This window comes from Cyclopterus lumpus, chromosome 14 (genome assembly GCF_009769545.1).
Source record: "Cyclopterus lumpus isolate fCycLum1 chromosome 14, fCycLum1.pri, whole genome shotgun sequence".
In the NCBI taxonomy this organism is placed as follows: domain Eukaryota; kingdom Metazoa; phylum Chordata; class Actinopteri; order Perciformes; family Cyclopteridae; genus Cyclopterus; species Cyclopterus lumpus.
This window is the reverse complement of record NC_046979.1, coordinates 14,128,629-14,154,402: the sequence shown is the minus strand read 5'-3', so window position 1 is coordinate 14,154,402 and position 25,774 is coordinate 14,128,629. Positions and strand designations below refer to the sequence as shown.

General features: G+C 42.2%; 1 protein-coding gene across 1 annotated transcript; it reads left to right on the top strand.

The window, feature by feature from the left end:
* Positions 1-21,444, top strand: LOC117742699 (phosphatidylinositol-binding clathrin assembly protein-like). The gene is made up of 19 exons (XM_034550279.1): positions 1-130; positions 8,004-8,146; positions 9,179-9,254; positions 9,670-9,772; positions 10,168-10,261; positions 10,365-10,476; positions 11,144-11,250; positions 12,595-12,636; positions 14,433-14,518; positions 16,290-16,392; positions 16,802-16,935; positions 17,127-17,224; positions 17,427-17,540; positions 17,656-17,686; positions 17,885-18,023; positions 19,782-19,805; positions 20,252-20,308; positions 20,444-20,563; positions 21,369-21,444. Exons 1-19 carry the CDS (start codon positions 1-3, stop codon positions 21,381-21,383), a joined length of 1,728 nt encoding a protein of 575 aa, XP_034406170.1. The 3' UTR covers positions 21,384-21,444.
* The last annotated feature ends 4,330 nt before the right edge of the window (positions 21,445-25,774 follow it).

Genomic DNA, 25,774 nt, shown 5'->3' with positions numbered 1-25,774 from the left:
ATGTCGGGACAGTCTTTGACGGACCGGATCGCTGCGGCGCAGCACAGCATGACCGGGTCTGCCATCAGCAAAGCCGTCTGCAAGGCCACGACGCATGAAGTCAGCGGACCCAAGAAGAAGCACCTTGACTGTAGGTTAAGCATGCCATCACTGGTTACTGTAGAGATAGTCTGCATGCATCAAGCTACCAGCATCTTTCCTCACAAAGGATAGCTTGTATAAACAGCATCTGTTATCCCCTCTCCCCCCCCCCCCCCCCCCCCCCCCCCCCCCCTCTCATCCGGCCCGGTTACGTTTGCATCCTCTTTAATTAGACACCACATTCCCCTAGATTAAAATGGGATTTATGCATCAAATCACGCGCTACAGTGTATCTGGCTATTAGTGTAACCAGTAAATGTGGCTATAAGGCGAGGGGCAATGTGCATGTCAGTCAGTGGAAATAGGCCACTCTGGTATGGGCTAATCATATTGCAACCAGCCGTTTTACAGTGGAGGCCTATCCATTATTAACGTCACTATATCAGCGGCAGCACTAGATCCTGTCTCTGGAGACACTCCGGAACAAAATGTGCGTTATTTCTGCAGCATCACCAACACCTTCTCTATAATGTCACATTCAAGTTCACTGTCATGTCCTCTGGTGCATTACAGTCATTAATGGATGTGTTACTGCTGTCAGTCTTGAGGTGCTGGAGGAGCAGAGAGGCAGTGTGTGTACTGTATAGCTCTGCTGGTGGGTGTTACAATGAGGCGTTTGAGCAGACAGATTCTTTATCTCCACATTCTGCTAATTAGCCGTGTGTGCAAACTGCAGCAATTGTGTACACATGGGAAAAGGCGGATTCCTCACATGTAGATTTGAACAGAGATTATAGGTTAGGTGGCTTTCTGCCTCACTATAATTACTTGACGTGATCGATGGAGAGCGCGGGTAATCAATGGGGCTGGCGGTCAGAGTCACAGGCAGTCAGTCCGGACAGCTAACGACAGACAGACACAGACGAGTAAATGGCAAGATGGCTAATCAAGAGGAAATCAGGCCGAGAGAAACAACAAGGCACGTAGCCAAACAGCCTCAGAGTCAGTCATCCAGCTACACACCCAGCCAGTCAGCTGGCAAGTTTGGCAGTGGATTAGTCGGTCATGTCCACAGCAGAGGTGACACTGGGAATTCTAGGCTCCCTCACAAGATGTGCCACCGGGCGCCTCAACACAATGCATCTAAATCAGAGCTGTATCACTCTGCCCTACAAAAAAGGCCATTAAAGCAGGGGGGAAAACACCCAGTGGGGGAGTCTGAAAAGGTTCAGAAACGCACTTATGATGAAAAAGCCTTTTTGTGACTCTCGAATCGCAACACAGAGTAATTACTTCTGCTTTGATTTCATACAAATCTTATCTTGATTGTGACCACCACTAAAAGCTAATTATCTAGAGTTTTCAGTGTTACTGCTGGAGCCATTTTTGAGGGTTCAAATCTCAGCTGGTACAGACAAAGATTTCTAAAAGTATGTTAGCCAACACTGACTGATTTTCAATTTCTAAAGATAATCAAGCAAATTGATGACTGAAAATACAGTATTATCGTAAGTGCAGAAGAAAATAACCATTTAAAGGGCATCAAGTGATTGGCACCGTTATTGTTTTACTGTTGTGCTTCCTGCCGAAGTCCCAGTGTTATAGGAGCACAGTAACCCTGCAGTTATTAAATGGTAGGAGGTCGTCCACCTTCAGCACCAGCCATGAGTCGTATTCTCTCGGAAACCAGTAAATGTCACTTAACTCAAGGGTGAGAGCAGATGGTCTTAAAATAGAACTGGGACATTTACGTGACAGAATTTTCATCTATCAAATGGATTGTAAGAAAAGGTCTATACTGCTGCTTTCAAGGACAATGAAGTCTCTCTCATCATAGGTCAGTTCATTCTGGTCAAGGTGGTCACACAAGGCGTTTCTGGCTCTTATTCTGATTATTAGTGGAATAAAAAGCTCTGTGCCAAAGCAGAAAATAAAGGCCGGGCTCAATTCACCCCCTGGAAGCCCGAATCGAATGTTTTAGCTGAATGAATGTTTTGTACTTGGACCATTCAGATGCAGCTGTTCAAATAGACACTGCTAGCTTTCACAATAAAACACTTTCCATTTCGGTTCTCGTAGGGCCTCTCTTCTCCGCGAAGGACATGATGTAACATAGGACTGTCTGGCATTATATCAGAGTGCAGATGCTGTATTTGTAAGGTTTGATGGAAGACGCAGTGAGTTTGTAATCTGGGGGTCAGCGGATCGACAGTAATCTCTCGACTGATTAAGAGGACCGTGGTGGGGAAGTGAATATTGAATGCAAAGAAAAGGCAATGAACTCAACCGCTCTAAAGTAGCTTCTGATGAGCCAGCTGCACAAGATGGTCAATCTCAGGTCTGAAAGTTCAGGTCTGTGTGACCCTCGCCCTCTTTGTGCAACTCCCACACCACTGGAGTCTTTCCTTAACAACATACAATGGAACAGAGGTTGCTGGCAAATATTTAAAATGATATATCCTCTGGAGCTAACTTCACGTTTACATGATAACAAAAGCACCTGGGCATTGATTCTGAATCGGTTGACCTAATCTGAGAGGTTTGATGAATACAAACAACGTTTCAATTGCCTTGAAAATACACTCAAATGGTCATCGATCCCTCCTTGCCGGGCACATGGAAATGAGTCGATGCAATGCCTGATGAATCAAACACATTTCTTGCCATTGAAGCTATTCAGAGCATCTCTTTTTTAATATATTGTCATGACCTTGACAGACTGGTTGGTGACATAAACGGCCAATGTTGACTACTTACTAGCTCACAGCAATGATGAGCATGACAGACGGACTAATGGGATTTCACTTTCACAAGTCAGTATTCTGCGTGGCTGAGATAGCAGAGAGTGGCCAAAGAAATAAGATTCATCACACACAGAATAATAATCAGGCCAAAAATGACCTTTTGCCCTGAAAGCAACACAGCTGTGCTATTCAGCATATGATTTATTTGGTTGTGTATCATGGCAGTAAATATGTAGACGCAACAAAACGTGTGGTGAATAGTGAAAGGCTTTGTGTACCTTGGTGGCCACGTGTCTGTCCTTTCATTCAAATTAAGTGACATAGAGAAGATGTTGAAGTAATGACAGAAGAAGAATAGACGGCGTGCCTTTGATTCACAGGAATCAATGGATACCTCCACACCCGTATTCAGTATAATGACCCCAATTTCAAGTCACAACAATTACTCATTTTATCTAAAGCCAAGTTCTTGAAACATCTTTTAAAACGTGTTTATTACATTTAAAATGCCTGTAGTCACACATAATTTAAGACACTGGTTTTACATTTGATCCTAACGAGCATTACAAATGCCGTGAATTTAACTGGATGACCCCATGCTGTCCTCTTGTTCTATGTTTTAATGTTTGCACAACGTTATCCTTAATCATATTTCTAATTGTGTTCTTGATGTACGTACATTATATCCTATGGTCTGCAGCTTATCAATAATCCAAGTTGGCCGTCAATATTTCATCACATCCCTCTGGCAATCTGTCACACGTCTATGATTAAATCCTAGCTGATGTATTATCACCCAAAGGAATGCATGCAGGTGGACCCGGCATTCGACTGAACCTTTGAACGGCTAAGGTGTAATTGTATTCAAGTAAAGAGTGCTTTGCTATTACTCTGTGAAAAGTTGATTAATACATTTAAACAAGTTATGATAGCTGCTCTGTTAAGCTAAACAGTGTCCAAAAAAGACTGAAGGCTGAAGTGGTTTCATAAAAACAACAGAATCCAGCACAAATACGTTGCAATTCACTTAAATATAAAATAAATAAATAAAAGTACAACTAAGAAACTGAATTGCATGCTTGTTAGCCACCATGCAGCTAAAATAGACACAGATTTCTCAAACTACCCTAAATGGCGCAGTATGAAAAGGTATAAAGTTGTGGACCGACATTGACATGTGAAAAAGTGTGAAGCAGGTCCACCTTACTGCTCTCTTTGTTCACTTGTAACAGGAAACATTAATTAGCCAAAATCAATATGGTAACATTAATTATTGATCCTGGAAGGAAATTAAAAAACCAACCATTAACAATGAGTAAAGCATGACTGAACGCTACCATTACCATGTAACGATTTAATAATAATGGCCTGAAATTTAATTAGGAGAAATATAAAAATTTATTTCTAGAGGCGAGTCTAGGGTACTACAGCGGTAAAGTCTGATTTATAGCGGTTCGGGTATAAATAATGATTATTATTTATGCATATGGGTACTTATTAAAAAGATTGCTTGAGAATCATTTGATGATCTTCAAACTGTGTACTTCAGATATTGGAAGTACACAGAACTATATATTTGTCCCTCATGCAGGAAAGCAAATGTTATGACGTGAGCCGAGTGAGAGCCAGACACGACAGGCAAAGTTGGACGAGTTGATGAAGACTACAATCAATATTGTAGGAGTTATTATCGTCTGTGTTGTTGCCCCTGAGGTGTTCACACTGCTAAATAACATAAGTAGTACAGATGAACAGGATTGAAGCTTCAGCTGCGGTGAACTACGGTGCTACGGTTGCCTCTGACATGCATCAAACACTTAACCGTGGTATCAACCGACACTCTTTGGTTTCCAGCGTTTCAGTGGGCGCAGAAAACATCAGAGAGCTTTCAAATAAACTCTGATAACCTCTGATCCGGTGGAAGAAACAGACCAAGGCTCTGCCTCGGAAGGCAAACCTTGCTTGAAGTTTTCTCACAGTAACTCAGCATGCACATGTCTCTCAATGTCTCTCTTTGAAGAGGAGTACACTTCCTCTCACTCCCCCAGTGGTTTCACAAACTCAATCTGCATTTCTAAATTGAGTTTTTCTATTTTTTCATTATATATGTTGATGTTCTGTTCTTTTCCATGTTGTGCTCTGTCAAATTCAAGTTGCTTCTCGTCTTTAATTTTTCCCATCTCATCTGGTCATATTTGGGATTTATTCCTTTTGGTGTGTTATCACTTTGTCCCTAAATGAGGCATTTAATTTAAACTAACATTAGAATTAGATCTTGTTCCTGACCGAGTTTTAAATAATCTGCTACATCTCAAGTACAGAGAAGATTGTGTTCATCTGAACAGTGATTTTCACAGCAGAATAGGGAAATAAATGTGATTGGTTTATCCAGAAGATATCTTTAACGTCACTGAACAGACTGTATGAAGCAGCTCCTCACGGGCTCAATGCAGTTCATTTAGTGGGTTTACTGTAAAACACACACGCTCAAGTTTAACAGAACAAATAATCTTTGTAATTGGAGATTTTAACCTTTTCTTTTTAGTAATCCAACTGAATCACAGCTAAATAAGTTTTGCAGAATATGCAGTATACAGGAAACGTAAACATGTTTCTGCTATTTAAAAGCTTGGTTCCTTAACTAGGGATTAAACAGAGGCCGAACATGCTTCACATTTTGATCTTTTGCCAGAGAAATCCTTGAAGAATTGAGATCATTGTTCCACCAATCTGACCTCATTGTATGTTAAGTGTTCACTGCTGAATTTTGAATCATAAAACTTCTCTCTTTTGCATTTTTTCATTAAAAATACACTCTCAGTCGGACATTTTGTCGGACCATTAAAATCCAACACGCAGCAGAACGTTATTTAACTTTTAAAATGTGTTCCACATTTGCTTTGAACAGATAATTTACACTTTGAATGAGAGTCTCATTCGGTAAACATTGGAGTCAACTCTGAGTCTAAAAAGTGAAGCCAATGTACAAAGTGCCTTAAACTTGCATTCTCCCTATTGGCCATCAGGCAATAAATCAGATTGTATAGAAGAAGTCTATGAGAAAAATAATCTACTTCTCTCTTGATTAATTACCTCATAAACATGAGTTTATGGTCTCAATCACTAGTTTCAAATCTTTATCAATACAGCATAATGTTAAATTCGTAAATGATTGTCCCATTTAGAGTAAAATAGACACTAAAGCGAGGTATGCTTTAGGGCGGGCTACCTTGTTATTGACAGGTCGTTACCACGGCATTGTGCAGTCTGGGAGTGATCTGTGTTTTCGTCTGACAACTTTAACCCATTCACAGTGTGTTTCATTCATTGTAATGTTTTGGTTGCCTAAAAATGTTACGTTCAGTTGTTCTTAGCTCCACCTTCTCATTTCACTTCTGGAGGCAAAAAACAAAATGGCGACGGTCAAAAATCAAGATGGCGACGGCTAAAATTATGAAAATGACTACGTCCTCATATAAGGTCTATGGTTTTGTTTCATTATTGTTAACAAAGATGGTTTGGAAGAAAACATGTGATTCAATATTCAGGATGGGGCTAATAATTTGAACATTGTTTTCATCGTGTGCATCCATTGTTGATGTTGAATTGATCTTGTAACGTAACTTTCCATCTTACTTACTGGCATTTTGGTGTATAGTAGGTAGCAGTTGAATAGAAGCCCCAACATGGATTTTGTGGTACAGTAGGTTCTGATTCATCTGTCTATTCAGTCTCTATCATTAAATAATAATTTATTTATTGATTTGAGTGAGTCAAAATGAATGCACCAATTGATGAGACTGCCTTCACCGAGGAGGTTCATTCATTCCATCGATTCTCAATAACTCAACCTGTGAGCTCTTTAAGGTAATAAATTATGATATTGGCATGTGGCTGGTGCGTTTATTCACAGTGACTTAAAGTAAGTGAAAATACAGGGTTTGAGTTGAAGGACACATGAACAGCATAGCAGTCAAACCGGCAACTTTACAGATGACTCTTGGCCACACGCCTGTTTCTATTATCTTTATCTTAAACCAAAATGGGTTTATTCTCTTCAGTGCTGTAACGGAAACACATGAGGCCCCCCTGCAGAATAACCCTGAGAGGGCCCCCCCCCCATATGTAAGGGATAATGTATTGTCCGGCGGTCATTATCCAAAGATAAACGAACAGGACCCAAGCTTTTCTTTTGAGGGAAATTTATTCAATCAGAAAAAACAGCTCAAACAGAGAACAAATGTATTCCAACAGAAACAAAACATATGCTAGGGCCTATCAAACAGCTCAAACAGAACATATGTTACAACAACATAACAAGTATGCCTACATATAGTCGATACACCGGTAGGCTACTTTCTACAGGTTTGCATTTGAATACACATGTGCGCGTCTTTTAGCAAATCTGTGTGCAAAGTCTTTAACCACGCTCTTTACATCTAAACTGCGCGCACGTTTATTCTCTATGCTAAGGATGGCCAGACCTGACAGCCTCTCTTGTGACATGGAGCTTCTGAGATATGTTTTGATCAGTTTTAGCTTGGAAAATGACCTTTCAGCGCTTGCGACAGTCACAGATATTGTCAGAAATAATTTGATGGCCGTGGCTACATCAGGCACACTTGATAGTATGGAGTTGTGTTTTATTATTAGCGTGTTCGCTATATCATAAAGGCCCTAGTGGTTGCCTGTTACGATTGCCTTTACAACTATTATTTAAAACTTATAAAGCCAATTTAAAATACTTTTTTTATTGTGTAGCTTTATATGAGAGAGACAACTTTGAGGGATATCTTAATGTTATTACGTAATGTAATATTATTTATTTATTACATTATTCGGCCCAGATTCGGCAGCCGATAAACCGGTTGCCATGTCTCAGACAGAATCTGCCCATGTCCGTAACAGCTACACCTGGGCCAGACATGGCAACAGTGTCAAAGGTGGCTCACATTTGGCCGCATCGAGCCGGAACACAGCCGAGTCAGCTGACACTTAGCCGCAATACGGCCGAGTCCGCTGGCTAGTGTTGGATTAAAAACAACAACAACAACAACAACAACAAAATTGCCACGCGAGGCCCCCCGCGGTGCGGGGGTGATCTCTACGGGCCTGATTCTCTTACAGCGTTCTCTGTATGTCCAGCGTATTTAATGTGATTTGTTTTGTGTCCTCCAGACCTGATCCACTGCACCAATGAGCTGAACGTCAGCATCCCCCACCTGGCAGACACACTGCTGGAGCGCACAGCCAGCAACAGCTGGATAGTGGTTTTCAAAGCGCTCATCACCACACACCACCTCATGATGTACGGCAGCGAGGTGAGCTGAGCAAACGGAACATTCTCCGGATGACAAGAACATTTTTTTTTCATCTTGACATAGCAAGCTTGTTATTATGGGATCAAATATGTTATCATGTGTCCTCAACAGAAAATAACTGTTATGATGATGTCATGATTTGTCAATTTTCCATTAGTAAATGGACAGAAAACCAATCCAAAACCATTTAGATAGTCTATTCATTTTTGGGAAGACTAAATACAGATGTATTGCTCATGTAATGTTAGTTGCAGACCAGCACAAGATAATGAACTATTAATGATCCGAAAAGTGCACATGGGAGTCAATGAAAGGATGAAACAAAGACATTTCCGGTGCAATCTAATGCTCTCTGAGCCTCCGCCTCCATACGCACAGACATGAAAAAGAGCGCCTGATGCTGGAGTCATTGATCTGTCCTGAGACTGACATTTTGCTCACAAGGTTGGAGCAATTTCTCTCCAACTCTTGCGGCGAGTTTCTCTGAAGCGGTGTCTTCCACATGTGCAACAAGGACTGATGATGTACCCCGCTGACATTTCAATGGCCAGTGTGACAAATCACATCGCTCTGCTAGCTCACACCACAGGAGCCTCGTCCAAAAACATCAAACATTAAACGTGGTGAACGATGAGCGTCTCAGACCAGAGAGAGAGGGATTACAGCGGGGACCTCAAAGTTAGCAAACAACAAACCTTTTGCACCACAAATAATGATGGGATGTTCTGCCCAGAAAAAAAACTGTAATGAATTGGGGCTCAATGTGATGCATTTAGTGTCAAAGCCGGATGCTGGAATGGGATAATTGTTCAATTTTACACCGACCTTTAAAAACAAGGGCCGCTACAGTTCTGAAGGAAGTGTCTAATTCATGACTTTAAGTCAACCGACTCTCTGTGAAATGCTCGTAAAGCAAACCGTTCACTTTCCGTCACATCTACTCTGTTATTTTGCCCGAGTGGACATGAGTGGATGCTGTCAGGGAACAGCATCAGATAAGCCACTGACTCTTTCTCTCTCTTTTTCCACCAGAGATTGATGCAGTATCTTGCCTCCAGAAACACACTCTTCAACCTCAACAACTTTCTAGATAAGGCTGCACTACAAGGTGATTTAATGCTGTTTGGCTGTTTGTAAACTCAGCAGTGCTGTACGTCTAACATAATGACTCCATGTCGGACTCTCCCGGCTGCGTAGGACTATCAATAAGCCCATTTCACAGTTGATTTCAAAGGGAAGCTGCGGTCCAGGGTTGAAACGCGACAGATAAATGAGCCTTTTGTTGGACACACAAAGCTGCTGGATATTACTGAAAATGGAAACACATGAATTTGTAATTAAACATACTATATCATATAAATGTAAACCTGGAGGTAAAATGGTGCAACGGCCAGTTTGGAGAAAAGCAGATCGCTCGTGGAGAAGTTAGTCCACTCCCTTGTGAGGGGGATTACAGCTTCTTTACCTGGTTTTAAAATGGTGATCTGTCTTCTAACTGCAGCGCCCCCTCTGTGCCCCCGCAGGGTATAACATGTCGACTTTCATCAGACGCTACAGCCGCTACCTGAATGAAAAAGCCATGTCTTACAGACTAGCAGCAGTGGACTTCACCAAGATGAAGAGAGGGTAACCAACTCAACACACACGTCACATATACGGAGAGGCATTATGGGCTTTTTCGACCAAAAAGGACGGGATTATTATTTCCCACTTTTCAGCAGATGGGGTGGTGTTTTTGTTTTTATGCTTTACTTCAGAAAACATGGGATTCAACATCTAAAGGCTAAATCTGTTTGCTATATAGTTGATCAAGACAGCCAACAAAAAAGCTGACAGTTTGTCTTATTTGACAGTTTGTTGGCACAACAAACAAGTGAAATGTCCCCTTTGAAGTGTGTTTTTTTACAAGAGTGTATATCTGAGGGACTTCCTTTCACATGTACACGTTCTACAGGCCTGATAAACCCTATGTGTGTGTGTTGCTTGTGTGTTTGTGTGCACGTATTCTTGTCTGCTACCAGAGCTGAGGGTGTGATGCGCACCATGAACACAGAGAAGCTGATTAAGACTCTGCCAATCATTCAAAACCAGCTGGACGCACTGCTGGATTTCCAGGTAAAACATCTGGCTTAGAGACTCAAGACTTGTAAAATATAATAATGTAAAATACTGCAATATCTTGATCCAATCGCATTCATTTTCTCTTTCTTTCCTCCAGCCAAACTCCAATGAACTAACCAACGGAGTGATCAACACAGCTTTCATGTTGCTGTTTAAAGACTCCATTCGGTTGTTTGCTGCTTACAACGAAGGGGTCATCAACATGCTGGGTAACCCACACATGCAGTACAGCAGATACAGTAGTATGTATGCACTAATCTGTCTCTGATGTGGAGATCACAAGCCTGTAGTCTGGATGTAGACTGCAGGTACGAGCCTGCCATTGGCCGCCAAGACTATTGTGATTGGTTTAAAGAAAAGCAGACAAGCCGGAGCGTACCAGAATGATGTGTGGAGCCAGACCTTCTTTAGCGCTGACACAGCGCTGTTTGGAGATTGCTCTGGCTATGCGAGACCAACCAGACTGTGACTCCACTCAAGCCTTCTTTAAAAGGGGAAATCAATTTTTCCTCCGACTGTATCTGTGGCCAATTAAAGATCACCTTCTTTTCTCCCATTAATTATTAAGCCAGTGAGGAGTCAGGGGCCAAGAACAAACCTTTGAATGAGGACTTCGTGAAATTATTCATTACTTAATTGACTTGATCTAAAGTACTTCAGCTATGGTTAAATCGTTACTGGGGCTCTATGAGAAATATATTTTAGCCCACATCTGCTCCATATGTGCAGGATTGTGAGGACAAATCAATGTCAGGTTGATTTTTAAACCTCTTTTTTATTATATACACTTTCTAACATCATCATCGAGTACCTCAGTGGGCTAAATGACGCTTTTCCCCGATTGATTTATGCCGATTCTGTTTTTCTGATACACAGAGAAATACTTTGACATGAAGAAGAACCAGTGCAAAGAAGCTCTGGAGATCTACAAGACTTTCCTCAACAGGATGACCAAACTGTCTGAGTTTCTCAAAGTGGCAGAGGTAACGTTCGTTTGTCCTGCTGCTCCTCCTCCTCCTCGGAGGAGGAAACAGAGTTATACATCGTGGAGAGGGCGAGAATATCTGTCTGGGGCGAATCTCGACGGCCTCCTATAAAGGCATCGCCATGTTCAATTATAATTTCATCCCGTTTCTCGGAAGAATTTCACCTGCATAGAAACCTGTTGAGATTCGCTCCACACCTCTGTTACCCTTTGGATCTGATTTACGGTTGCTATTTTCCAACCCAAAACGGACCGTAGATCAGTGTCCAGGGGCTCTCCCTAACCTTCATGAGTCTTTTTTTGCCTCTAGATTTTCCTCCTGTTTCTGTCCTTCTCTTGCCCTGACCAGGGGAGGGGGTGACTCCATGACAAGTGATTAATGGCTGAGTCTTAGCCTATCAGAGAGTCACTCATGTAGAGTTTCGAGTTGAGGGACCCCTCGCGTGCTGCCTGTTCACATGCCTGCACTGCATGCCCAAGCAAGCTCTTTTTCTATCACTATCTCTGTCCTCTTCCTCTTATTTTTATTTCCTCCCTTTTCTTTAAACCCCCCCCCGTTATAATGGCTGGTATCCAGTGAACAGTTGCAGTTCTTGCTAGCCTGCACAGTGAATATAAACAGTGTTATCCTGCATAGTATTATCCCGGGCGCCATCTTCAAAAGCTTTCTCTCTGCTTGGTTTCGTTCCTATTTGGAAGGTTTGGGGTGCAGCCACTCGATCCAAAGAAAAAAAACAACAACAGACTAACGTTGACTTTAAGGACCCATTCATTTTATCTGTCTAACAAAATGTGTGTTTGTCTGTTTGTGTGTCATCTGTGCCCCCCCCTTTCTCTTTCTGTTCAAAGTCAACATTAGTTGAGTGTCTTCCTTTTGGATGTTTCTTACCTCGCAGTCACGTGACCTGTTGTCTGCCCTCTCTGCCCTGCCTGTTCAATCAGTCGGTGTGCTCAGCATTCATTTCAAACCAGTCTCCAGATCTCAGTGTGTTTGTGTGTGTGTGTGTGCGTGTATTTATAAGTGTGTGTGTACATAAACGGTGTATATGTATATATATCGGTGTTTGTATGCGTGTGCACGCGCCCTCCTCCTCTGTTGTCTTTTATTTGTTTTCCTTTCCAGCCACTGCATGAAGTAATGAATGCTTGAGTTTGATTCTTCTTTCTCCCTCCTCCTCCTCCTCTTCCTCTTCCTCCTTCACACGCCTCTTCCCTTTTTTGTATTCTTTTTTTTTTTTCACTCTGTTGTATTTTTTGGTTTATTCCTTGTTTTATTATTACATTTGGTTTATTTTGCCTCCCTCCTCCCTCCCCTACCCCTCCCTCCTTTTTTGTGACACAGCGAGTTGGGATAGATCAGGGCGACAGCCCCGATCTCACACAGGTCAGTCTACATCTCATCTCAATCAGTCAATCAACCAATCAGTCAACCAGTATTTAAATGCGTCAAGTCAATCCCATAATGCTTCATTCTAAGCGCTCCCGTTCCCTACTCACCCTACAGACCTGCCCACACTGCAGCTGCCATGTCCTCCTCTCTTCTTCACTCTCCTTAACTTCTTCGCCTTTTCTCCTTTTCTCTAGAATAGAGAGGAAACAATAAATGAAGACCTGCATATAGCCTTGAAGCACATTTATTTATTCACAATTGTTAAGCATTCACGCAGGAATTACATCACAAAAAAAATATTTTAATCATCATAAAAACAAATTTTACTCTTCGATAAGATTTTGAAAGCAGCTGTATGCAGCTGAAAATCTAAAGTTTTTAGCCTCTTTTTTTTTGGCAGATTTCTATTTTAGACATCCACGACCGGGGCTTATTATTTCCACAGCAGTATCCCTGGCATTTCCCCCGTGTAAATATCAAGGCTTGTCTCTTCATTCAAAGGCTTATCATATAAATAAGTCAGCACAGCTTTATGAAATAGGTTTTTGCCCACATAAGCAGTGTTCAAATCATTTCCCTGGAAAGATTATGTCCCGTTGCATTAGCTGTGGGGAGAGCAGCGAATGGTTTTTATTAAATAGGTCTCTGCAAATATGACTTGGATAGGTGTACATAATGCCATCATAAGCACTGCATATCATGCTAAAGGCCACAAATACAAAGTATCCTTTTCAGTGGAACCATAATTGGATGTTTTCAATGTGAGAAATCAGGTAACATACTAAAAGGGGACAACTTTTTGAAATTAATGTCATGTCTGTAGTGCTTAAGAAGACCTTATATGCCCTTATTCAACCACATAGTGACCCATGCCTTTACTGAGCTCTAGATATGTGTCTGTTTTACTTTTAAACCTTCAGCATATTCTAGATTTCTCTGAAGAAGGATATCCAGAATTCGCATTTTACTCTCTTTCCCCCTTTAAAATAAGTATATGAGAAATCTTTTCTTTGCTTGTTGTGTTTTCGTTGTGATCTCTGGTGCTGAAATGTAAGGCTCTCGATGAAAAACGTGGTATCACATCGTGGTTCAAATGAACCCATCCATCCCTTTTGTTTTACAATAAAGAGTGCTGGCCCGCTGCTCCATGTGTATACCTGGTTTTTCACCAGACGTTTACATTTCACTGAGTTAACTTCCTTGGCTTCCAGTGGGATACAATTTGTTGTACTCCGCTTTAGCTGCTGCCTAATTTCCAAAATTAATAATACGTTAATTTGACTTTTAACCTAATGCGGAATCCACCAGTTAACTCGTACTTTTTGGACTGTGATTTTCTTTGCCCGTGTGCGTGTGTGCGTGTGTGTGTTTAATTAAGATAGCGTTTGTGCACTGCTGGCCTCTGCATGGGCTCGTTAGACCGTTCAGAGACGTGTTTGTGGTGTTTCTACTCTGGAGCCCTGCAGAAACAATGCTCTGCTGCTCTGTCCTGACCCGTCAGTCCCGCTGTGGACTCGTTTGCATGATCCAAGGCTGATGTTTGCATGCCGGTGAACCAAACCTGATGAAACCAAATGCAAAAAAAAACAAGCAGCTGTTGTAGAGTAGATAATGAATCTGAGGGTAATGTCTTAATTTTTGCTGCCGCTTTGTGAGCGTATGTGCGTGAGTGAGATAACGTGAGGAGGTGAGGAGATGGGAGTGAGAGAAAGCGGTTTGTCCCATTTTGTCCACTTGGCTGTGGTTCTAATGATGCCCCATCAACTCCCCTCCCACTTACACCCCCTCAGGCTCCCAGCTCTCTCCTGGAGGCTCTGGAGCAGCATCTAGCCTCTCTGGAGGGCAGGAAGCTCAAGGACCTCTCCGCAGCAAGCAGGTACGATCTGACCACAAACGACTACCTACTACTACTACTGCAATTACTCTTGGTGCTACAACAAGTGCTCTCCTCGTCAGTGGGCTACTTCTGTCAAACTACCACTTTTATTACAAAACAAACAATGAACAAGAGTTCTGTGTTCTGAGTCTTATGAGGGTGTATTTAGACACAGAGATGCTTGGAGCTAAATGCTAATACAGCATGTTTTCATGTTCGCAGTGAAAATACTTACAGGTTGATGTTTTGCAGGTCAAGTTTAACATTTTAGTGTAGTGTGCTAGAATTTGTGCTAAACACAAAGTCCAGTTGAGGCTGGTGGTAATTAGTTTTGCAGGGATTTTATGAACTGTAGAATTAGTGAAAATACAAATTTGGACTTGTCGATGGCACCAGATGAAAACTCACTAAATTGTTTCAATTCGTCCTGAAGGGAACATGAAACTCTTCCTCAAAGTTGTATTACACAGTACTAAAGTAAAGTACTTAATGATAAGCTGCCTTATAAATGGGATGATATTATATACGACTGTTAAAGTGAACACATTTAGGCTACAAACATGTTTTATTAAATGTCAACATACTGTATAAACTCAAGAGCTCATAACTAACAGTAAGTTTTATTTCGATAGATGATTAATTGAATAGCTTGACACTTCTTATAGAATAAAAAAGGCAAGGCAACAGCAGTGTCGTTTCAGCATGCGGGGCCACACCCAGCATTTACCTGTTAATAACGCAGATACGTGGGTGTGTTTGATTTGCGTCACCTAGCGCGGTCGCTTGGTTCATTAACTCAGGGGCTGTCAACCTTTTATAAGGCCCAAATTCTGATTGGTAAAATAAATGTTCCCAAGGATCACCTTCTCAATGAAATGAGAAAAAACACAACATCACAAAAGAAATAGAGAAAAAATAAACTGGGCTTTAACTATAAGTCAGCTGCAATGACCATCATACATATTCTGCTCAACCATTATGAATCCAAATATTCAGGGCCACATTTCTTTGGAGCGCAGTGTCTCACGTCCCCTTTTCGTTTAAAAAACGGATCCCTTTTGTGTCACTGCATCGGAGGAAACAGAGGTGTCCACCTGATGATGTGTCCTTATTGTCGTGGTGATATCCACACGTAGGTGGTCATCGAAATGAATCACTACGTGTTTTATTTATGTTAATATTTGAGCACATTCAGATATAAAAATAGCCAGCTCTGTAAAATAACAACAAATATTTATATATATATATATATATATATATATATATATATATATATATATATATATATATATTGAATCTAAACATTTGGCAGTAACTCTGCGAACCACTAGGTGCTCTGAGGCTCCAAAGGGTTTAAAATAGCTGCATTGAATCACTGCTTTATTCAGGTTGATGCAACCTTTTGCGACCTACCATAATACTAACCATGACGCATAACGATGTCAACCCTAATTTATTCCTTTGTTGTGCATTTATGTACTGCTCCCTATGAATCCCAATGATTTCCCTATCATCTAGTGTATCCTCTATCATCTAGTCATAATGTAATTGTGTCCAATACTTTCTCATCTCTAACCGTTTGGTTTTCTCAACAACGATCATAACAGCGTCACAGAGCTGCAGGATTATAGCCTTATTGCAATAAAGTTAAGGTCACAAAGCATTATACTATAAAGTGGAACTTTAAAAAAAAAAAAGAGTGTGGACAAACGAAACAAAGCAATGTAGCCGTCAGCTTTGCAACAATGTGTCTTTGCGTCTCACCTTTTAGATCCAGCAACTTGTCCAGTGCAGTGTCCTCCCTCTCCAGCACTGGGATCTCTCTCAGCCGCATGGACGACAAGACAGAAGACAACAGACTGCAGCAACACAAGGTGAGCCATAGAGACCAACACTATTGTCCTCAAGGAAACCACAATGTGATCGTTGTGACTTCACATACGCAATTAAATAGTTTTTGCTTTCGTGGGAGAAAAGCACACAGACACTATTTTACAAGTCTTTTGGTCCTCCACACTGCTGGTGACATTGAATGGACAGGTGCATTAGTCCTGCAGTACAGTGAGATACACTGTCTGTGTTTGGCTGCTGGCCCATAGCGTAGAGCTGCACCGGGAATGACAATGAAGTCACAATCTCAAGACCCTCTGCAGTGGATTTCTCATTCAAATAAAGAAGCCACCCAGGAATATAAATGTTTTTAATGGCTGTATTTGGTTCTTTTTCCAGAGCAGGGTTAATGTGTGCAGCAATCACATTATACTGATGATGCTTCCCATTCAGGAGGACGCTCACAGGGGGGTCGATACTCAGACACCCAATGTGTCACCCAGCACCCAGTCGGTGGGCAGTGCCAACAGCAGCGGAGGGGCCACGGATCTCTTCTCCAACTCGCCAATCGTACCAGTCAGCAACCAGTGAGTCGAACATCTGCAGTGTAAAGCTGCGACCGAGGGAACGGCATCTGTATGTTGCAGAAAGACTCCAAGTCTTCAACAAGAGGCCTAGTTGTCATTATAGTTCAGATTCTTTTTTAATGTTTTCTTCTGGTTATATAAAAAATAAAATGAGAAACAAAACCGTCTCTTCCCAATGTTCCTTCCTGCAGTGTGCCAAACCTGACCAGTGAGCTGTACACCCTGCAGCATAACTACACCCCGATCCAGACCACACACACTGTGCCCAACAACAACAATGCCTGGGGAGGTAGGGCTGCATACACAACACACACACACACACACGCACACACACATTGTATAATCATGCAAACATACAAGGAAGCATGCAAATAAACACACACTACTCAGAGCTGGATAAGCTGTGACAGTTATGTCCAGTTGCTTCATGCTCTTGACTCATTTCCCCTCTGTTCTTCTTTCATGTTACCATGGTAACCTTTGGATGTCAGGCGACCTGCTAAAGCCAGCTCTACCCGCTCAAATTCACAGCCCTGGAGTCCCATTTCACTCTGGGAAAATGCTGCCCAATGATTTGGACTCTTCATTAGCCAACCTCGTTGGTAGTGAGTATGCAGAATATCTCCAAATATTCAGCCACCGCTTCCATTTGTGTCTGTCATCCTTCTCGGGCGTTGCTGCTTCCTTTCATCTGATATGTTTTGTTTTTCTTTCTCTCAGATCTGCAGTTTGGGGGGATGCCAGCTAAAAAGTGAGTGGGTTTTCCTGACATCTAAAAACTTCGCCACAAGCAAATGATTCAGCTGTCCATCCAACTTTATCACTGTTCAAACTCTTTTATGATTCATTATTTTGTTTCAAATGCTGCGTGTGTGTGTGTGTGTGTGTGTGTGTGTGTGTGTGTGTGTGTGTGTGTGTGTGCGTGTGTGTATGTGTGTGTGTGCATCAGGCCGGAGCTCCAGTGGAGTCAGATGATGGAGAAGAAGCCAACAGGAGGCGGCTGGCAGTCAAAAACCATGTGCACCAGCAGCAACTGGACTCACACCACCCATCCCATGGCACCTGCTCCCATGCCCGTCCCTCAGATGGTAAATTAAAAGCTACATTTGCGCAGTTGTCAATTTGTGTGTGTGTTTGTGGCATCGCAGATTGGTTCACAAGTCACTCATTCTCCTGTTAGTTATGAACAGGACAATTTATACTATTATTATTGGGTGCTGTAAGAGTTCAAAGAATCTCGAGCTACCTTGTGCTTGGAAGAAGAAGCTCCGAAGCCAGAGATATATAATAATCATTATTTAATCATAACAAACAAGAGTCATCAGTATACATACATGGTCCAGGCCCGGACGCGCTCACATGGCTTCGCTTCCACAGTCTCCTGACGTAGCCAGCAGTTTCTGTCTGGCGTCACCACGTAAGAGACCAAATTCACGTCTCACAATTAGTTTTATTCGCAGTCCATTCGCTGAGCTAAGCTCCCATTGGTTAGTGGAGGTATTCATGCAAATACCTTTCAGAGACACAGCATGCTACGCTGACCAGCGAATAAAACATAAGGTTCACACCTGAGGGTTAGTTCCATTGGCCACTTCAAAGAATGCCTCCAATCAATAAGCTAGCGGGGTCAAAGATCACATTTCCGGTCAAGGACAGGAAGTTCCCCTTCAGAATAAAACCCTATTATCCTGCCTTCAGAATAAAAGCAACATCTCAGGTTTCAATCGGCATCCCTTTAACTATTGTCTAAACAATAAAACATCCATTCATTCCCATGCATCATACAATGAATCATTACATTTGTCATTAACAAACAGAATAATAAAACAGTGATCCTCTCTTATGCTTCATAATACATTCCTCAGAATATTCCTCAAATTAATGATCATATCTTTCTTTATGTATTAATTTAAAACATAACCTCTCTTATCTACATGTGCAAGTGTATATAAAATCCACTACAACTCAACAGTGCCCTCGACTTAAAAGCTGGGAAAGATTAAATTCAAGAACAAAAGCTATTCCGTTCACGGTGATGTAAAAAAGCTGCCAGTGTTTTTGGTATATTTTGTAAAAAGACAAAGAAATATAAGTTTAATGAAATCTTAAGTAAAGTGGTAATAATGAAACAACAAAGTATGGTTCACAATGTGTACCACGTTGTCATATGCAAGTGCCTTCATCATAAGTGTTGAATGTAAATGTAGGACTGCAACATCTATTTTTGCCATCTTGCCTCTTAGTTCCAACATAACTATTACAAATTAAAAATGAAATCAAAGTGACAATAAAGTCTCTTTATTATTTCGGGTCAGGTCTGTGAATGTGGCCATTTTGTCAGGGAAGCACTACTGCACTGCTCTAGCAAAAGAAGTAAGATAAGATAAGATAAGATATTACTTTATGAAGTATGGTATTGTGTATTAATCTGGTGACATCCATCATTCTGTCAGTGAAGTCAGTTTCTCCTAATAGTCATATATCTCATTCTGAAATTAAACTCATTAAATGTACCTGTTGGCCCAATGTAACTTCCCGCTGCACTCTGGGCTTTTCAAAGGAGATCCAACATGTGTGTCTGTCCTTTGTGCTCCACTCTAATTATCCGCAAGTCTCTTCCATTCAATCTGGTTTCATCTTTTAATTTTCGTCTGATTGACCTCGCGACTCAAACTGCTCATTTATTCAGCAAATGGCTCGGAAAGCCGGTGGCACGACAGGAATTTAAAGCAGGAGTCTTTTGAACATCGGGAATGGGCAAAAGTCTGCTTCTCTGCTCATTTAGAGAAAAAGGCCCGAGCATGGCTTTTATTGTTGTAACTGTCTTTCTCTGTATCTCTCCACAGAATGGGATGATCTATACTGGCTACGTAAGTACATTTATTCACTCCACTTTCCCTTCCCTCCTCTTTATGCACTGGGTTTAATTCTGACATCCTCCAAAAAACCTTGTGACACTTTTCTTATCAGGCTCTGTATTGTTGATGATACATGAATTATCAGAGGAAATGGGAAGTATTTTGCTCACTGTGCTGCCTTGGCATTGTGTTTCAGACATTTATTTTTCCTCAATTCTACATTGTAAGATATTGCACCTCTCTTTGTTGCTGAGGATTCAGTGTCTTGCTCCACAAAAACCAATACACATACACATACACATACACATACATATACATATACATGGGGGACTTCTTTGACACGTTAGACATGAGGCTGACAGTATCAGGATTATATTTGTAACCAACTTTCAGGTCAAGCTTAAGACTGCTCCTCAGCCAGAAAGTGGTTTATTGTGTTCCTCTCCTTTTTCCAACAGGCTCCTGCACCAGTGGCTTTTCCTATGACGACACCCCAAGTGCCTGTGTATGGAATGGTAACGAACAGCTTTAATCTCAATCATTCATTCATACTCAGCTGGCATGAATCTACTCCAAATCTGAAACATTGTGTTATCTCCTGTCCACTCCCCATCTATTGTCATTTCTTCTCCCACCTCTCCTCTGACCAGCTCCCTCCTCAGATGAGTCATCAGATGGGGGGTGTTCCCATGATGCAGCCGCAGACTGTCATGTACAACCAGCCTGTCCTGAGACCCACCAACCCTTTTGGACACATCCCGGGGACACAGGTAACACACAGATGTATATAGATGCATATGCCACATAATGTAGTTAAATGAGTAGTCAGACATGTTGGGATATTTGCTCTCTTGGTCAAAGTTAGATGAGAAGATTGATACCACTTGCATATTTGTTCAGTCAATATATTGTACGGTTACAACCAGCATAAGGACTGGAGGCAGGGGGAAACAGCTGCCCTGCCTTTGTACACATGAGACAAACGACACATAACAAATATATATATATATATATTTATGCTTCGGAGTGTGTACCTTAAAGAATAGTAGTAGCTAACTAATTATCTGGGGGATATTGAACACTTTTCTCGTAAAGTGTAGTAAATAACACTGAAAAAACAACCTGGGGAGACGCAGTAAGAGTAGGACATCCTAAATTGATATATAACTATAGCAGCATAACAACAACCAAGATTGGCTTTCTGTTTGCAAGTCTTCTGGCATAATCGAGGCATCATTCATAGCTAGTTTCAACGACTGATAAGGTGAGGACACTCCCGAGAAGCAGCATGAATCATGTTGTCAGATAATTGAACAGCAAGTGTGAAGATAGTGTTTTACACATTGAGTAACCATCAGTCGGTACATTCACAAGACTCTCAGGAGAACAAGTATATTTTGACCAATTATTTACAACATAACAGAGGAGAATAATTGCCGACTGAGCACTCACGTCCATGTAAAGCTGTTTTCCTGGCACTGCGGCAGGTAATATGCTTGTCAGTCGATGCCTGAACACATGATGGGATGTTTTGTCAAACTAAATTACTCTCCATTCTCCTCCCGTCCTCTGCAGATGCACTTCATGTAGGGATGATTCTGTAACCATGGCAGCAAAGCCAAGAGAGAGAAGGCGAGAGGAATGAGATGGAAAGAGAAAGAGCGAAAGAAAACAAATCCAGAACCAAATCCAGTGCTGGAGGAAGAAAGAGGAAGACGTAGAAGAAACGGGAGGGGAGAGGAAGAAGGAGAGGAGGACCAGAGGATGGATGAAAGATGAAATGCTGTATCTGTTTCCATGTAGCCTCGACATCTAATCTCCTCTCCTCTCTCCACGTGGCTAATGATATCTCTGTCTTTTAATGGGGTACCAGAGGCTCCGCATCAATCCCACTCATCCTCTGTTTGATTTGCCAATTCAGACGGCGATTATGACCTGCGATGACAGCTCTATGGAAGTGCAGAGGCTCTACTGCCACTTCCCGACCTCCTCATCCTGATAATTTCCTGTATAAAAAACGTACCCACTTCAAACTCGGAGGACACGCGCCTCTTTCTCTGATTGGATTGTTTGCTGGCACTTTACTCAATGTGAACTTTGCCAAGGGTGTATGTCTGTGTAGGTGATTTTAGCGTCTTGTTCAGATTGGTTCCCGGTTGTGTGTCATTATTCACCTGATGTCAGAAGTCATCAATATGAATGTGTGTGTGTGTGTGTGTGCGCGTTTCCTTTTTCTACATTTCAACGTGCTGCATCAACATTACCGTTTGAGTCTTTTTATGAGCTCCATTTGTTCTTAATTGCCAACTTCACATCAAAAGTCCGACGTGGAGCGATAATTTGTGGGTGCGCCTGTGAGTGTGTGGATGGACGTGGTTGTGTCGGGTATGTACTGTTTGTGTTTCTCTTTTGGTACCTGATGTCATCACTGTGTTGCCAGGTACCAATGTGTTACTGCACTGGAACTAACTGATAAAAGCACTGAGCCAGATCCAGGCATCGCATTTGGATGTAAACAAACCTCTTTCACTAACTTTGCTACTTGGGGTCGTGCTGTACACACTTTGTGTTTTGTCCCCCCCACCCCCACCCCCTCCTCATCCTCCTCCTCCTCCTCCTCCTCTTCCTCCTCCTCCTCCTCCTCTTCCTCTACAGCTGTGCAATATCATTCAATCTTGTTACTGCCCCCCCGTCTCTGTAGGCTGTTTAGAAAGCTGTTTCCTGCTGTAGTGTTGTTGTGTGTCTACATCAGGTTTCTGTACAGAATGCTGTTTTACGTTGTTTTCTAACCTGTTCTGTTATACACGTACTGCTCTAAAAGTAGTGAAACATGCACTGAGCCAGACAGAGTTGACTGGATGTTAGGGAGGCGGGGTTTCTCAGTCTTTGCCAATCAGAACTGGTCTAACTCCCAACTGTAGGATCTCCTTCCTGTCCTGCATCCGTCCTGTTCTAAATGAGTCTCCTGTGATGTCCTTTTCACTCCAGAAAAAAACTGGATAAGGGAAATGACTGCAGCAGATGTCTCACCTCCACTTGGAGTAATCAAAGGCACTGCGACCACAGAGAGGGCTTTGCTAATGTAGTGTCAACATTTATGGACGGGACAGCTAAAGGTCAGTCGGAGGAGTCAAACGAGGGCCAGACTGTGGTAAAACGACTGAGGGTCACGTCTGTTGATCACGACCCCAGTGATGCAGTGATGGCATACAGATTAATTCAGACAGCCAGACACGGGAGGCTTTAATGAGACGTCAAACGTTAATGTGGCTTTTGATGGCAGACCCAAGGTCAAGTTAGACCCACAGACAGACAGACGGTATATACATTTATATATATAGCACAAACCTTCAAAGAGGGGACAACGCTCTGCTGCACAAAAACCTAAAATCATTGCTGGGATGTACAGTTGAAAGGGGCAATAATCGATTGGGGATGAAGTCGTTTTCTATTGATTGTGTCTGTTCTATGTACATGTATGTGTGTTTGTGTGCACATGCCTTCCCATAGAGATAAACAGGGTCGAGTTCCTCGGTGAGAGATGAAAGGTCTCTAGTGAGCTGGTTGTGGGTACAACTTAGCAGTGCTATTGTGGCCGTGTCTCAGTCTGTACAACCCAACATCAAATTAAGGTGGTTCCAAGGATCACTCATCTGATGAGAACGACGCAAAAAAAAGCCCCCGAAGTCATCGGCCCTGGAATCTCAAAGGGAATCAGAGAGCTGGAGCTGCACACGCTTGTGATTCCTGCCAAAAAACGTCAGAGAATTGCAACTGTATGGTGGCGTGTGGGTTACGGTTCAACCTTGAACCGTAACCGCTGGCTAAGCTAAAACCAACCTCCCTGCAGCTACGACTCTACGACCAGCAGAGAGACTTCAGTTAGAAATCGTCACCGAGCAGGCAGATATTCTCTGAGGTTTCTCATCAAGAGGCCAGCTGACATTTGGACAAATTGTCGTTTCACCCTCTTCCATTACTCCTCATCCCAGTGGTTTGTCTTTCTCCGTCAGCTGAATGCTCTTTTCAATGTGCACTTCACTCCCACGACGCAGCTCCATCCATCCTGGGCCAACCTCTGACTGTTACCGTGTCCTCTGTATATAGGAAATGCCGTTCATGTGTTTTTAGACGTGCTCTCTCTGTAAAGTGATCGAAGCCCCATTGGATGACGTACTGTACGTGGGACAATTTATTGCTGTATCTGTGTTTGAATGGTTGTATTTTGAAGGTGTCATCATCCAGGGATGTGTGGGAGGGGGGGGTTCGATGTTTGTGATGTTTGTGTCCATCTCGAGGAGGAAGTGGGAGAGGGGGGTCGAGGGGAGGTGGGGGGGGGGGGGGGGGTCAAAGGTACACTATTACAACTGGTCTATACCAAGAGTGTCTTCATCGAGGAAGTGGACAGGACAGGGTCTGTCCTCTTCGAAACAGGAACATTTTTTTGCACCAAAGTCATCATCAAAGCGCAGCTTCTTCTTATTCAAGGTCACTACGGATGGATGATATCAGAACTCAAAAGATTTTTTGTGTTCTTTTATTTTTAGAGACAAAGAAATTGTCTTTTTTGCATGATTAAGTGTTGTCTTTTTATTGGCTTGTGTGCCCGGTAAAAGCATGACCATTGTGTGAACTCTCACTTACCGGTGTGGTCCGAAAAACGTTAAGGAAATTTCTCCATGAGATTTTTTACTTACCTCTTGACATGAACGTTCATTGACATTCATAATCAACTGTTTTACAATGTAGGGTCCGTAACTGTTTGAAGGCTGCCTTGCATGCAGAAATGCAAACTTGCAAGTAACCCATCAAACTTCAAACCCAGTTACCATAACTGCATCTTTGTAAAACACCATGGATGTCAATGCCAGTTATCACCTAGCTAGCTAGACATTGCAGTCTTGTAAAATCGCTCTTTATTAAAACGTTGCTATTTTCAATACGTGTTTGAATGCTCGCTCCTTTTTCATACTATGCCAGCAGCATCATGGGAGGTTGTGATTGAAAGTCAAAGTACTGTAATATGTGTTTGGTCTGGTCAACATTGTGTGGTGTTTTTAACGTGTTTGCCCAGTCTTGTCCTGTCTGTTGCCATCAACTGGACTTATTCTTTCCCAGTCATCCTCTTCAAGCACAGCCTGGTTTCCTGAAACCAGTCTTCGATTCACCGGAAGCTTCAACTTTACTTTTGGAGACAATTTCGGCAAACCAGGCCCAGAAAGTGTACAGACCTGAACAGGAGTTTAGAGATCTATGGCATCAGTTTTTTTAACTGCAGATGGGTAAAAACTTAGTTTCCCCATTTCCGACAGCCATGTCTCTGTACACCACTTTATTATACCTCAGTTTAATTATCCTTCATTTAACCTACTAAAGTCAATGTAAGGGACACAGCATAAAAGCTATAAAGCAAAACTAAAAGTTGTGGTTTTCCTAAAAACACTCAGACTTTGAGCTGCTTCAACAGTTGAGTCTGTTCGGGTAAGTCAAATACAAAAGGACTGAAAAAGGAGTTTTCTGCCCTAGTATCTATGTAAATTGTCAACGTACACAATACTTCTACCTGCACCTGGACATCGGAGGTTAGCTTCAAAGGGTTGCTTCTAGTGTTAACCATAACGGAAGACTCCCAAGACCATTATCAACAGCCCGTCTTCGTTGCTGAAGCTACTTCAGACTAATCTGGCGGCTGGAAACCAGACTTGCGTGTTTGAGCAGAAGCTGCATTTCCATGTTTGGCCTGTAGGCGCATGATGTCTGTGCAGTTTCACGCTCAACCCTTCGTCCATTTAGGTGCAAAGGCCGACTCGCCACATGACCTCAGTCGACCCTCAGAACGGTGAATACTGCACTCACTACACTCACCCCGTGCTCTAGTGTCCATCTGTAAACTGTTCATTGTTGTTGAGGGCATGAAACTCAGCAGTGTCCTTGAAATGTCTTGTAAGCAGGGAATGAAATTCCATACATTCAATGTCTTC